The 16,107-nt window shown below is 39.5% G+C and overlaps 1 protein-coding gene across 12 annotated transcripts in view; it reads left to right on the top strand.

Moving 5' to 3' along the window:
• ANKRD28 (ankyrin repeat domain 28) overlaps positions 1-16,107 on the top strand; it is a 222,143-nt gene that overhangs the window by 160,649 nt on the left and 45,387 nt on the right. For all 12 annotated transcript variants that reach the window (XM_049870972.1, XM_049870970.1, XM_049870973.1 and 9 more), the window contains 3 exons: positions 2,461-2,548; positions 7,895-8,037; positions 14,289-14,501. In XM_049870972.1, the coding sequence (XP_049726929.1) occupies positions 2,461-2,548; positions 7,895-8,037; positions 14,289-14,501 (444 nt within the window). The remainder of the gene's footprint in view (positions 1-2,460; positions 2,549-7,894; positions 8,038-14,288; positions 14,502-16,107) is intronic.

Raw genomic sequence — 16,107 nt, 5'->3', positions numbered from 1 at the left:
CCTTAGAGGCAAGGATGGCGAAACTGCGTCTTACATACTTGGGACACGTTGTCAGGAGGGATCAGTCCCTGGAGAAGGACATCATGCTTGGCAGAGTACAGGGTCAGCAGAAAAGAGGAAGACCCTCAACGAGGTGGATGGACACACTGGCTGCAACAGCGAGCTCAAGCATAATAATGATTATAAGGATGGCTCAGGACCGGGCAATGTTCCGTTCTGTTGTGCACAGGGTCGCTATGAGTCGGAACGGACTCGACGGCACATAATAACAGCATCATTGTGCAGGGAACCAAATGCATAGAGAACTGTTGCGCTCCCAGAGGGATAGTATCAAAAGAAGCTGGAGTTCAGAAAACACATATTTTCTTATAGCTTATCATCAACATTTAGTCAGTAAATCTTTGGTGACAGAACCGTGTAAAGAAAACAGTTTAAGAAAAGTAGTATTTAGATATCTAAAATGCCTATGTTAGGTGTTTTCATAGCAAAGGGGAGGATTTATGTGTAGGCAGAAGACTTAGGAACACTAAAACACAGAGTTAGAAGAGCCTTTAACCCAAATTTTCTAGTCTGTCATTTTTGTTGTAGACACAGAAACTCAGAGAAATAAAGTGATGTTTTCCAGAATTTCATAGCTGGGAGCTAGTAGCTTCAGTGTCCTTTTCACTGTCTTCTCTGCTTTTGCAAGCATAAAGAGCCTTCAACTCCACTGCAGTTAGCTCCTATTTGAAATTTAGAATGTTGTAAATATGGTTAGGGATAATAGAAACAGTACTCTCGGTGTACATTATGAGGTAAGTAGACTGTGCAGTGACCTTCAGACTTAATCATATTGTAGATATTAGGTATATGTTTGGATTAAATTTAAGACATTTCTGGGAATAGAATATGCTTTGCATTTTAATAATACTTTGGAATGTGAATAGAAATAAAACCTGTTGTTAAATATTCCAGCTTTAGACTCCCTAGATTTGTACTAGGTTATTCTTAAAATAGATGCCCTGATGCCGTAGTGGTGAAGTGCTCGGCTGGTATCCGAAAGGTCGGCAGTTTGAACCCCCAGCCGCTCCACAGGAGAGAGATGTGGCAGTCTGCTTCTGTGAAGATTGGCAGTTTGAACCCCCAGCCGCTCCACAGGAGAGAGATGTGGCAGTCCGCTTCTGTAAAGATAGGCAGTTTGAACCCCCAGCCGCTCCACAGGAGAGAGATGTGGCAGTCCGCTTCTGTAAAGATCGGCAGTTTGAACCCCCAGCCTCCACAGGAGTGAGATGTGGCAGTCCGCTTCTGTAAAGATCGGCAGTTTGAACCCCCAGCCGCTCCACAGGAGAGAGATGTGGCAGTCCGCTTCTGTAAAGATAGGCAGTTTGAACCCCCAGCCTCCACAGGAGAGAGATGTGGCATTCCGCTTCTGTAAAGATCAGCAGTTTGAACCCCCAGCCGCTCCACAGGAGAGAGATGTGGCAGTCCGCTTCTGTAAAGATAGGCAGTTTGAACCCCCAGCCTCCACAGGAGAGAGATGTGGCAGTCCGCTTCTGTAAGGATAGGCAGTTTGAACCCCCAGCCTCCACAGGAGAGAGATGTGGCAGTCCGCTTCTGTAAAGGTCGGCAGTTTGAACCCCCAGCCTCCACAGGAGAGAGATGTGGCAGTCCACTTCTGTAAAGATAGGCAGTTTGAACCCCCAGCCTCCACAGGAGAGAGATGTGGCAGTCCACTTCTGTAAAGATAGGCAGTTTGAACCCCCAGCCTCCACAGGAGAGAGATGTGGCAGTCCACTTCTGTAAAGGTCGGCAGTTTGAACCCCCAGCTTCCACAGGAGAGAGATGTGGCAGTCCGCTTCTGTAAAGGTCGGCAGTTTGAACCCCCAGCCGCTCCACAGGAGAGAGATGTGGCAGTCCGCTTCTGTGAGCAGTTTGAACCCCACAGCCGCTCCACAGGAGAGAGATGTGGCAGTCTGCTTCTGTGAAGATCGGCAGTTTGAACCCCCCAGCCGCTCCACAGGAGAGAGATGTGGCAGTCCGCTTCTGTGAGCAGGTTGAACCCCCCAGCCGCTCCACAGGAGAGAGATGTGGCAGTCTGCTTCTGTGAAGCCTGCAGCCTCGGAAACCCTCTGGGGCAGTTCTGCCCTGCCCTGTGGGGTTGCTGTGAGTCAGAGTCAACTTGATGGCAACGAGTTTGGTTTTTTGTGTTTATCCATAAAATACCAGGTGTCATCTTAAAAGGATACTTACGGCTGACTTCACTTATACCCACGGTGAACCCCTTTTTTGTCCTGTTATTTATTAAATACTGTTAAAGCACTTTTAGTATTTAGACTGTCATATTTAGAATATGATATTAAAGCACCTTATCACCACAAACGGAGAATTTGAATCTCAGAATTGAAATGGGCATCATCACAAAGGATGTTTGTGAACAGTTCCACTTCTGAATTTTAATGAGACTGTTTATTTTTATTCCAGATGGTCAAATTACTCTTGTCTAGAGGTGCCAATATTAATGCTTTTGACAAGAAAGATAGGCGTGCCATCCATTGGGCGGCATATATGGGTATGTGCTTTTTAAATTTATTTTTTGACATTATGTATAAAGGAAAAGTTATACATTTGAGTTCTTGGTGCTGGTATAACATGTCTTTTAGGCTAGTGAGGAAAAGTTACACCACATCTGAGTTTGTTGCCTGTGTGTAGAACCTGTCTGATTTGGCCGGGCGGGGGCGGGGAGGGGGTGTTGCCACCTAGGACAGCTTTGGATCCAGTTCATCTAAAAGCTGTTTGAAATAAATTTTGTTTATCTTTAAAGGGACAGGTATCTGAGACACAGTCCTAGAGTATGCAATTTAGGATTGGTGTTCACTACAAGCTTATTCTCATAAAAAAAAAAAACCATCCTTATTTTTATGGAAGTACTAAGGTTGAAGCTATGAAGGTGCATTGAGAAGCCTATGGGCCAAGCACTGGGTTAGAGAAATACCATCATGTTTTGCTTCTACAACAGTAATTTCACAGAAGGAATCCGAGGCTTAGAGTGCAGGCTTTTTTGCTGTAAAAGGATGCACATGTTCTTGACGGTTTTTATGATCTGCAGAATCGCACTTTAAAAGTAATAGAATTCATGAGGAAAATAGGCCTGGGTAGACCACCCAAAACCGATGCAACTTTGTGACCAGAGTATTAGCCAAAACATTAATTGGTCCTTGAGATAATTTGGCTAGCCAGGGAGGTAGATCAGCCTACCTCAGGATATTTTAAAATGTACAAAAATAGCAGAGTAGATGTGTTAGTTTGTGGTGCTAAGACCACGCAGATGGAAGTAGATCTCTAAACGTGGAGAAAGTGTAACCTGCCACAAACAAGGCTGGGCTTTCGCCGCCGCCCCCCCCCAGGAGGAAGCTGTGAATGCCGTTTCTTAAAACAGCTGAGAGAGCTCGTCCCTTTGCCACCATGGAGCTGAGAGGGCTTTTCCTCTTCTTGCCAAAGGTTAAAATTAAGCTTCTGCTCTTCTGGCTCTTCTGGCCTAGGAAAAATCATGTATGAACTGACATATCTTCTGGTAAAATGGGTATTATTATCTGATTTGCCAGTCACGCCACCTAATTACAAAGAGTCTAGAGAGTCACTTTCTTTTAGGGATAGTGTATCCTCATTAGGTACTCCCCCATTCTTGGTTTTGACTTTTCCCATCTCTCACTTTAAAATAAGAGACATAAGTAAGATACAATGGAATATTATTCATTTTAAAACTATATTAAAAAAGTATAAAATAGAAAGGTACAAGAAAGCAAATGAATTCAGATCACTTCTAGATACCCAGAGGGCCAGGAAAATATTTTGCCAGTACTGAAATAACCACAAGCAGTAGAATCTATCTTGAATTACAAGCTTGGCCTTCATTGTGGTTGTAAAGGAAGATCAAAAGTAAAGGTTCCTGAAGGTTAACATTTGTGTCTTATGTCTCTGTTTTGAAAAATCAGAGGTCAGTGACTTTGAAGATGTTACGTGCAATTTTCTTTTGCTAATTGCAGGTAAAACAGCCAGAAGCAAGTCTCCTGTAGTGTTCCTGAAATCTGTTCCTCACAACCTAGAATTTTCCATTTTTAAGCCTTATGGGCTTTTTTGAATATCTGTTGTCACTTTAAGACAGTATAGGAACAGCTAATGTGTATGATTTAAAATTATACACCTTATATTAAAGAGTTTGAGCATATCAGTCCTTTAAAGAATTAGGCTTGACTGAGCAGCCGTTTTCACGGATTTGAAAGTTGGGGGAATTTTATGGGTTGCCTCTAGTTGTGCTTCCAGAATAGCTGGGTATTTGTACCTCAGGAGCTTTGGATGGCTTTGTTGTCCCTCATCCACTAAGTGTCACTTTTCAGGCCCTCGGTTTTAGATTGAAAAAGGCATCCCAAGTTTCTTGGACCTCAGTAGCACAAACATTCAGAGATTCATAATTCTTCTTTCCCTGTCTCTGACTTCCTTAAAATAAGAATAAACAGAAGAATATGATACTTAACTTCTAAAACTGTTCAGCTGTTCTAGGCAGTCAGGATTAAAGAGAGCTAAATATGTGAAAAGTAGGGAGCTTTTGACTGGCCACTGGTCTCAGAGACAAGCCTGAAGTCTAGGTTACATTCAGAGAATCCATAAATGTTGATATAAGAGACATTAGTGATTACATGTAGTCTTGAAATTTCTTTCTCACAGGCTTCCTGATTACTCCTGGCCTTCTCTACCCTGGTTGTGGCTCCCTTAATTTTCTGTTAGGCCCCACCTCTTATCTTGATGCTATTATTAAATTCGTTATTGATGTTCTCCAGCCCCACTTCTATCCCCAGATGAATCGATTATTCCCTCCTCCCCACCCTGTAGTTGTTCTCACCTTAATCAAGATCCTTGTATACTCAGCGTTCGTCAAGATCTTTGATACATTCATCTTTAGCAATATCCAGCTAAGTTCTACATAAAATTATCTTACCATGATGACTTGACGTAGCAGGTACTAAATAAGTATTAATTACCTTGATTAATAACATATTGTATTATTTCTTCTTGAAGTAATGCATAATTTCAATGGATGTGAATTTTTTTTTCTTTTCTCCCTCCTTTCCCTGAAAATTTACAAATTCTGAGCATAACTCATTGACTGTTCTTATACATTCATGAACAAAATAAAAATGTACAGCCAGTGTTTTATTTTTAGTTACAAATTCCTAAACGATAGGGATTACATTTATCAAGTTCATATGTGCGTGGATTTTTTTTTAAGAATGCTGTCATTAACTATTGAATTATGTATGGCATACACACTTGATGGATGTCATCTGCTAAAAATAGACCTAGATGAATTAAATTAACTCTAGTCCCACAGTGATATTATGCATTCTGTAAATTAACTAGGAAGATACTTTTCTGGCCAGGGTTCACCTAGCCACGTCAATTTATCATTTATTTCACTCTGGAAACTTTCTTCTCTTTTCTCTTTTACATGAGATACCCACAAATTGACTACGGAAAGGCCCCTTCTTCATGTTTTTAATAGTCCACGAAAGGAATTTACCCATATTTCTGAAATGCGCTCAAATAAGTATCTTATCAGTTTCCCTATACATAGACCGCTTTAAGGATTAATTTAAAGCACACAGAAAGTTGTCTTTACCAAAGAACAAAATACAGCTTTAAGCATTAATGTTATAAAAACATCCATTGGTTTATGTATGTATCTCTGTTGATTCTCAATTACTATTATATTAGAAGGGATTTTGGGGGGTTCCCCCATTTTACAGTAAATAACATTAAGGCATAGGGCTTCACCATTGCTAGGAAAAGTTTATAATTCCTGGAATCTATCCATTTGCTTCATTAGCATGATCTGGGTCATTTACTTAAAATGACTAGTGTTGGTTTTGCAGCTTCTCTACTATATTTGTATGTGTGTCTTAAACATCAAAGAATTTCATTTTGGCTGTTAGTGAATAATATGCATTTACCCAGTTTAAAAAGCTATGTTTATGTTTGACCCTCTTTGTTGTTAAAAGTTGTAATTTTCACTGCATTGTGATGAATCTAAGATCAAAGAGCAATGTGTAGTGAGGGATCTTTTGTATCAGCTAATCCTCTTAGACTGTAGTCACGTTTAATTTGGCGCCTAATGACTTGACACGTACCCTTTTGAATTTTGTTTCTAAAAACATAATAGTAGAAGGTGTTTCTTTTTAATATGGAGATGGGGAAGGAAAAAAAGCTGAAACTATCCACTTTAATTGAAAATTTGTGTATAAAACAACTAAATTTACTTTATATTCAAAGTAGTATGAAGGTTTTTTTTTTTTTTAAATGGCATCATGAGCAGTCAATGTAGCAAATATTGGGTATTTATTTTTATTTATATATTTATGTATAGGAGTCCTGGTGACACAGTGGTTAAAGCACTCCACTGTTAACCGAAAGGTTGGCAGTTTGACCCCACCAGCCTCTCTGTGGGAGAAGGATTTGGCAATCTGCTCCCTTAATGATTTACAGCCTCAGAAACCCTGTGGGACAGTTGTGGCCTTTCCTACAGGGTGGCTACAAGTTAAAATCGACTCCACGGCAGTGGGTTTGATTATTTTGTATATAGCACTGCTGTCTGCCCTACCAAGAAGTAGAACATACAGTCTTTGCCTTTAAGAATGCATAACGTATTTGGAAAGCTAATTCATAAAAGTAAAGAGTTACTTAAATAATGATTCAGGTTTAAGAAATATCACAAAGCATTATCTAATTGTTAGATGGGATTTACAGCTATTTGGCACTTTTGGTATACAGGGCTTCTAGGGAAGAAAGTGACTGAGTTGGTCGAGGAAGTTAGGCTCTGACATGGGCCTTGAAGGATTAGTAGCAGTGATTAGGAAGAGAGACATCCAGTCATAATATTCTATACATGGAAGGAGTCTCATGAATAAAGGCACAGAGCTGGTAAGGGTCCTGGGGGGAGGAGGATACTGAAAATCTAATCTGGTAAAAAGTAAGTTAGAAAAGAGAACAGTGGTTCTCCCACTTCCCAGATACACGGCCCCCTTCCTGGACTCCTGATGGCTGGGTCAGGTCTTGAGATTAGTTCTGGTCAGTGAATTGAAAGCAACGTCACTTCTGAGCCAGAGGACTCAATTGCTGATAAGAGAGTGTACAGCCTGTTTCCCATTCCAGCACGGCAACCAGCTATATTCAAAATGGTGTCAGTTGCTTGAACCTGGGTCCATGACTGACTGAGCAGAGCCCTCTTGCCAGCCTATCATAGTGTGAATGAGAAATGAAATGTTAGTTGTTTAAGCCACTGAAATGTGGGAGTTGATTGTTAGCCACAGCACAGTGTAACCTAGCCTATCCTGACTGATACAATGGGTAAATAGCAAAGTTTGATCTGGTAAAAATTAGTAAGGGAAAAGCAGTTTTCAGCTGCATGTTTTTAAGATCTAACATTTTCAAGAAAGTAACTGCCAGATTTTCAAGTAGAAAACTGCAAACAAAAAAGTCTATCATCAGCATCAAGAGAGAGAAACAAAAACTAACGTCAACGTTAGACTTAAACAGCTAACTTCAGAACTTGAGAATATAATTAAAACAACCTTGAAAAGGAGGAGAAGATCTAGGCAAAAGGAGAATTATAGATTGTGGGGTTATCATAAACTAATCACATTTTTTTCCAATTATTAGTTACTTGTGCAAACATTGATCAGAAATTATCCAGAATTTCTTTTCTTTCTCTTCCATCCTCTCTCAGATGATAATGTGGTTTATTGGTGACTTGCCATGTATTATATAGGTGATTTGCATTGTTACTTTTCTTTTAAGATTACAGAACAATATGTAATATTTTCCATATCTTCATCTCTTTTTTTCTGCATAAATACGTTTTCAGGTCACATTGAAGTAGTGAAATTACTTGTGGCGCATGGAGCTGAAGTGACATGCAAGGATAAGAAGTCTTACACACCTCTTCATGCGGCAGCCTCTAGTGGAATGATCAGTGTAGTCAAGTACCTTCTAGATCTTGGAGTCGATGTAGGTATATAAATTGAGCCGTTTAAAATTATAGACCATTTTCTATATTTTTGTTAGTACATTATTGGTAGAAGTTATTTTATGTTTTTGTCTTTTATGTAATTAGTCAAGGTATGTTACAAGGTGAAATTTGTTTTAACAGTGAATGATAGAAGTTTTTCTCCATCATATTTCAGTCCCTGTACCTCCATTTCAGCTACGGGAGCCAGCAGATCAGACACAATTGGATGATTTTTCCTACATGGCTAGATTGTTGTTGGTCTTATTTGCCTAATTAGTCTAATATTTTCTTTAAATAACTAGCAGTTCACATTACAGGATATTGACAAGAGCTAGGCAGGAAATAAGAGGCTTCTTGTATAAATAAAGTATTCCTCACTATAAAATCTGCCTGGTTAGGAACGGATAGTGCTTTATCTGAATATATTTGATTTCTGAGTTGAAACAGCTAAGAATACTATCTCGCAGGTCGTCCTTTAAGCACACATACTTTACTCCTACTCTTAGTATATTTGTTCTCATTTTAGTTACAGTTCTGACAAACTCAGTTGGTTCTTCAAAACAGGTTAAAAGCAGCAAATTAGGAGGAGAGAGTGAGGTTCTGCTAGAGGGAGGCAGCTGAAATCAGCTGTCAAAAAAGAAAAGAAAAAAATTAAATAAAGGCAGGTGATAGCCTAGTTAAACAAAGAATAAATGACAGAACTTTAGAGCTGAATAGACTCTTAATTAAAGGACAGTGTGAAGCACTTTGCCTAAAGCAAGCAAGTAGTTATTTAAAGTGTGGAGATGAGAACGAGTTGCAAATATCCAAATACACTGTTATGTGGGATGATGCAGAGTGCATGGATAAAAGTTTCATCTCCACAGTTTCTGTTAGCTCTGTTTCAACAAAGTAACATAATGCTTTAAAGGACCCCTGATCTATAAGTGAAAATAAGGCAGCTTTGTCTCTAGTGACTGTTTCAAGTAATTCTGGTGCAGTTTTTAACACTTATCAGAATCAGCACAACTGGACTAAATCAAAAGCAAAGAAGTTTCCTGAATAAACCAAATGCTTTGAAGACCAGAGTAGTATGTGGGGGTTGGGGGGAGGGGGGATCTGGGGACCATGGTTTTAGGGGACTTTAATTCAATTGGCATAATACAATCTATTAAGAAAGCACTCTGCATCCTACTTTGGCAAGTGGCATCTGGGGTCTTAAATGCTAGCAAGCAACCATCTAAGATGCATCAGTTAGTCTCAACCCACCTGGACCAAAGGAGAATGCAGAACACCAAAGACATAAGGTAATTATGAGCCTAAGAGACAGAACCTAAAAACCAAACCCACTGCCGTCAAGTTGATTCCAACTCATAGCGACCCCATAGGACAGAGTAGAACTGCCCCGCAGAGTTTCCAAGGAGCTCCGGGCGGATTTGAACTGCCGACCTCTAGGTTAGCAGCCGTAGTAGTTAACCACCATGCCACCAGGGTTTCCAGGAGACAGAAAGGGCCACATAAATCAGAGAATACATCAGCCTGTGTCCAGAAGAACTAGATGGTGCCTGGCTGTAACTGATGACTGCCCTGACAGAGAACACAACAGAGAATCCCTGGAGGAGCAGAAGAGCAGTGAGATGCGCACCTCAAATTCTCATAAAAGACCAGACTTAATAGTCTGAGACTAGAAGGACTCCAGAGGTCATGGTCCCCAGACCTTCCGTTAGTCCAAGACTGGAACCATTCCCAAAACCAACTCTTCAGACAGGGATTGGACTGGACTATACGATAGAAAATGATCCTGATGAGGAGTGAGCTTCTTGGCTCAAGTAGACACGTGAGACTATGTGGGCAGCTCCTGTCTGGAGAGGAGATAAGAAAGCAGAGGGGGACAGAATCTGGCTGAATGGACACGGGGAGTACAGGGTGGAGAGAAAGAGTGTGGTGTCTCATTAAGGGAAAAGCAACTAGGAGTACATAATAAGGTGTATATAAATTTTTGCATGAGAAACTGACTTGATTTGTAAACTTTCACTTAAAGCACAATAAAAATTTAAAAATGTACTTTATTGACAGCAGTATAAAATTTGTAAACTCTTAAGGGCCGAATGTTCTTCTAAATAAGTAATCAGAATTAGAGCCATTTAATGACATATAGCCTCCAACTGTATAGCGTATTAGTTGCCTTTCAAAGGGTGGCTCAAGAAGACAAAGTAAAGTATTATATGACATGTGCAAAGACCTGGAGTTAGAAAAACCTAACGGGGAGAACACGCACGGCATTTCTCAAGTTGAAAGAACTGGAAAAAAAAAAAAATTCAAGCCTCAAGTTGCAATATTTTTTTATGCAAGATCTTGAATGGCACAGGAAGCATCAAAAGAAGATGGAAGGAATACACAGGGTCACTGTACCAAAAAGAGTTGGTCAATGTTCAGCCATTTCAGGAGGTTTCACATGATCAGGAACTGATGGTTTTGAAGAAAGAAGTCCACACTACACTGAAGGCATTGGTGAAAGGCAAGGCTCCAGGAATTGACGGAATACCAGTTGGGATGTTGGAACAAACCAGCTGCAATGCTGGGAAGCACTCAGTTATCTATGCCAAGAAATTTGGAAGACAGCTCCCTGGCCAACCAACTGAAAGACATCCATATTTGTGCCCATTCCAAAAAAAAAGTGACTCAACAGAATGTGGAAATTATCAAACAATATCATTAATATCATGCAAGTAAAATTTTGCTGAAAATAATTTAAAATGGTTGCAACAGTACATAGTGAACTGCTAGATACTCAAAGTGGATTCAGAAGAAGACATGGAACGAGGGATATCATTGCTGGTGTCAGATGGATCTTGGTTGAAAGCAGAGAATACCAGAAATATGTTTACCTGTACTGTATTGACTATGCAAAAGCATTAGACTGTGTGGATCCTAACAAATTATGGATAACATTGCAAAGAATGGGAATTCCAGAACACTTAATTGTGCTTATGAAGAACCTGTACACAGACCAAGAGGCACTCGCTCGAACAGAACAAGGGGATACTTCCAGGTTTAAAATCAGTAAAGGTGTGCATCAGAATTGTATCCTTTCACCATATTTACTCATTCTGTATGCTGAGCAGATAATCTGAGAAGCTGGACTACATGAAGAAGGACGTGGCTTAATTGGGGGAAGGACTAATTAACGATGTGCGGTATGCAGATGACACAACCTTGTTTGCTGAAAATGAAGAGGACTTGAAGTACTTACTGATGAAGATCCAAGACTATGTACAGCCTTCAGTATGAATTGCACCTCAACATAAAAAAACTGAAATCCTCACAACTGGACCAATAAACGAAAAAAAGATTGACATTGTCAAGCATTTCATTTTACTTGGACCCACAACCAATGCCCATGGAAGCAGCGGTGAAAAAGTCAAATGATGTATTGCATTGGGCACATGTGCTGCAAAAGACCTCTTTAAAGTGTTAAAGAGCAAAGATGTCACTCTGAAGACTAAGGTACACCTGACCCAAGTCAGGGTATTTTCATTCGCCTCATATGCCTACGAAAGCTGCATGATGAATAAGGAAGACCAAAGAAGAATTGATACATTTGAATTATGGTGTTGGCAAAGAATATTAAGTATGCTATGGACAGCCAGAAGAATGAACAAATCTGTGTTCTAAGAAATACAGCCAGAACGCTTCTTAGAAGTGAGGATTGTGAGACTTCATCTCACATACTTTGGACATATTATCAAGAGGGACCAGTCCCTGGAGAATGACACCATGCTTGGTAGAGAATCAGCAAAAAAAGAAGAAGGTCCCTATCTTAGTCATCTAGTGCTACGATAACAGAAATACCACAAGTGGATGGCTTTAACAAAGAAAAATGTATTTTCTCATGGTCTGGTAGGCTAGAGGTCCAAATTCAAGGCGTCAGCTCCAAGGGAAGGCTTTCTCTGTCTGGTCTGGAGGAAGGTCGTTCTCGTCAATCTTCCCCTGGACTAGGAGCTTCTCTGTGCAGGAACCCCGGGTCCAAAGGACTTACTCTGCTCCTGGTGCTTCTTGGTAGTATAAGGTACCCACTCTCTGCTTGCTTCCCTTTTCCTTTTATCTCTTGTAAGATAAAAGGTGGTACAGGCCACACTCCAGGAAAGCATCCTTTACATTGGATCAGGGGTGTGACCTTAGTAAGGGTGTTACAATCCCACCCTCATCCTCTTTAACATAAAATTACAATCACAAAATCGAGAGCAACCACACAGTACTGGGAATCATGGCCTAACCAAGTTGACATATATTTTGGGGGGACACAATTCATTCCATGACAACCACCAGTGAGATGGATTGACGCAGTGGTTGCAACAATGGGCTCAAGCATAACAACAATTGTGAAGATGGCACAGGACCAGGAGTGTTTCATTCTGTTGTACGGAGGATCAGTGAGTCAGAACTGACTCCATGGCACCTAACAACAGCAATAATTAGTTTCCTGGGGCTGCTTTAACAGATTACCAGAAAGTCTGAAACAATAGATTGTCAATTTGGTTCCTTCTGGAGGTTCTGAGGGAGAATCTATTGCATGCCTGTCTCCTAGCTTCCGGTGGTTGCTGATAAGTCTTCATTTTCCTTGGCTTATAGACGTATTGCTCCAAGTTCTGCCTCTTGTCTTCACATGGCATTCTCCCTGTGTATATTTGCGTCCAGATTTCCCTCTTCTTGTAAGGACACCATTAATTGGATTAGGGGCCACACTAATGCAGTTCGGCCTCATATTAACTTGATTACGTCTGCAAAGACTTTATTTCCAAATAAGGTCACATTCACAGGTTCTAGGTGGACATGAAATTTTGAAGGACACTATTTAACTCAGTATGTGTGGTCTTTCTAATTTTCATTTTAATTTTGCCATACTTTTTTTCTTTTTCTTCTGCCCTGAGCCACCAAGAGTCTGTCAAGCATTTGGTACGACCTAACTTCTTTTTTTAAAAATGGACTTCTTAGAAAGTAAGGATTACAGATAATGGAAAGATCAAAAGAATATGGTGTAATATAAACAGAAATGAAACCTAGGTACTTTAAATAAAGTTGAGTGTTACTTTTCTACTTCCTCTAATTTCTTTTACCAGGGATCTCAGAAAAGAAAATATTAAGTTGTGATAAATTGGGGCCAGCTACAAAGTTATAAGGCACACTCTCCACACTTCTGACACCAATTGCAAGTTTGGGTAGTTTCCAAAATCACCCTCAGTTTTGATAATTTGCTAGAAAGGCTCACAGAACTGACCGAAAGTTGTCATACTCAAGGGTACAGTTTTTACAGGGACAGGATACAGATTAAGATCACTGAGATGCGTAGGGTAGGGTCCCCAAGGGCTCTAAATGCAAAGCTTCCTTTGCGCTCTTCCAGTGGAGTGAAGACACATTACTCCTCACGGCAATGTGTGACAGTACACATGAAGTGTTGCCGGGGAGGCCCACTTGAGCTTCATTGTTCTGAGTTGTTATTGGGACTTTATTATGTAGGCATGATTTATCGACTGATTGCCCACACCATCAATCAATCTTCTGGTCCACTGATACTGAGTGACCCAAAATCCCCACCCTAAATTACATGGTGGTTCTTTCTGGTGTGACCAGCTCCCACCCTAAACAAGAACACTCCTAATTAGATATGACATAGATCACCCAGAAGCTGAGGGCAAAGGCCATACCTTTTTTTAGGCTAGGCCAATTTGTTTATTACACAAAAGTCATCTAAACTTTAAAGTGTTGCCTCATATTGTTCATTGGAATTAGAAAGAAAAAAACTTGAGTTGCTTGAATTATTTCTCATTCTTGAGCACATTCTTTGGACTTTTGGCAAAATGTCAACGTGTAAGGCTGGAAAATATCTAGAACCCAAGCCTGTAGCAAAAATGAATTAAGTAAGTAGAAGACACTACCACTTGTTTCTTAAAATACTGAGTCTACTTCATTACTGACTTCAGTCTTTCATTACTACAGGGTGAAAAGTTTGAAAATATGCATGCTGTTGAATATATTTAGAATTTTCAGTGTATTTTTGTTTTGGCTTTTAAAAGTACATTATTTTGGTTTCATTTTCCTGAAACATCTCTTGGAATCATTCAGTTTTGCCCTGAGGTTGTCTTTGTTTATGTGAATTATGTTTTCTGCGTGTACAAAATCTATTTGACACCAATTACAAGGTTGCTAAAATAATTTACAGCAGTGACAATTAGTAAGACTACCCTAACATTTACATTTTTTCTCCCAATAGATGAATGAACCAAATGCTTATGGAAATACACCTCTTCATGTAGCCTGCTATAATGGACAGGATGTTGTAGTGAATGAACTGATAGACTGTGGTGCTAATGTAAATCAAAAGAATGAAAAAGGATTTACTCCTTTGCACTTTGCTGCTGCATCAACACATGGAGCGTTGTGTTTGGAGCTTCTGGTTAGCAATGGAGCTGATGTCAATATGAAGGTATGAAACAAAATCAGAATCCATACTTTACGGATTTAGGAGTTCTATGTTTAAAACAATGTCAGTAATGAATACCATTCAGCAATAAAGGAATAAAATACTGATAGCCTTAAGAAAACAGATGAATCTTAAAAATATTTTGCTGAATGAAAGCCTTACACAAAAGTATTTACCGATTCCACTTACAGAAGGTTCTATATCAGACAAAAGTTCATTGATACAAGGTTCAAGAATCTCTAGTTGAAAAAACGGAGAATGATGGTTAACCTCTGTGAGGAGAGGGTAGCAGAGGAGTTGACTGGGAAAGAGACATGAGGGAACTTACAGTGGTGATGGCGGTAGTCTGCATTTTGAGAAGGCTTTGAGTTATACAGATAAGCATTTGTCAAAAGTCATAAAGTGGTGTATATAAGATTTGTACACTTAATTGTATATAAATTTTCCCTCAGAAGGAAGAAAACTAATGTTGAACTCTAGTTAATGATATGCATGCTGAAGTGTTTAGAAGTGGCATACTTAAAGTCTACAACTAATTTTAAAATGCATCAGATAAGAAGAAGAATTAAATAAATGGTGGATGGAGAGATTGATACGTGGCAAAGCACATATATAGTAAAAGCTCAGCGGTAGACTCTAGATGATATGTATATGGATGCTCACTTTACAAGTTTTTCAACTGTTCTGTTTTGAAATCTTTCACGATTTTGGAAACACAAAATATCTGTTGCACATAAAGAATAGTTGCATTTGTTTATTTGGTCACAGTCACTTTCAGGAGGGAACATTTGGGTTTTAGAAATACAAGAAAATTCTGGAACCAAAATAAATGTACTTTCACTGTACAATTCTTTGAGAAAGCACAATGCAACCAAAGTTTCGAGCATCACTTCTTTATAATATATAATCATCATTCCAGCTTTTCCAAGGTGCTTTCACCGATCATTTCTGATATTGATTCATCAGTTCATCCATTGGGCGGGCACTTGCCAAACCGCGTCTTGTGGTATGAAGAAAACCATAAACAAAATTGAACCGTTTAGGACTAGGAAAAAAAAAAAATTAAGCTTAAAATGTGGTCTTCAGAGGGCTTTAATTACATGTCGTTTTGCAGGTGTGATATGCCAGTGTCTTTCAGGCTGATAGAGAAAGAAATTCACTTTCTTACCCAACTTCTAAAAAGCCTTCAGTGATGCCACTGTCCTGTCCCAACAGCTGTAGCAGCAGCAAGTCCATCTGTAATTAGGTCTAAATTGCCCCCTTTCCCAGCTAAGTGACAAAATTTATACAAATCAGACGGAAAGAAGGACATATGAGGTAATATAAACAACCCCTGTTATGCTTAGGGTTAAAATGTCTTAAGAATATACATTTACAGTTTTCAGTTCTCGGTCAGATCCCTACCAAAGTTTTGTTTTTTAAATAGTTTAAGTAATTACTTAAAAATTTATTGATAATGATTTTGAACTGCTTATTTTAATTTGAAGGGTTTCTGCTATTTGGATAATCAGGACCCAAAAAATAATTAAACTCGGGGGGCGGAGGGGGAAGGGTTCTTTGGTGCCTTTTTTGTCAGAGGCACAGCAGTATTTTTTAATGAAGATTAGGC

Source organism: Elephas maximus, chromosome 27, assembly GCF_024166365.1.
Source record: "Elephas maximus indicus isolate mEleMax1 chromosome 27, mEleMax1 primary haplotype, whole genome shotgun sequence".
NCBI classification, from domain to species: domain Eukaryota; kingdom Metazoa; phylum Chordata; class Mammalia; order Proboscidea; family Elephantidae; genus Elephas; species Elephas maximus.
The sequence above is the reverse complement of the archived record's forward strand: the minus strand, read 5'-3'. Positions and strand labels throughout refer to the sequence as shown.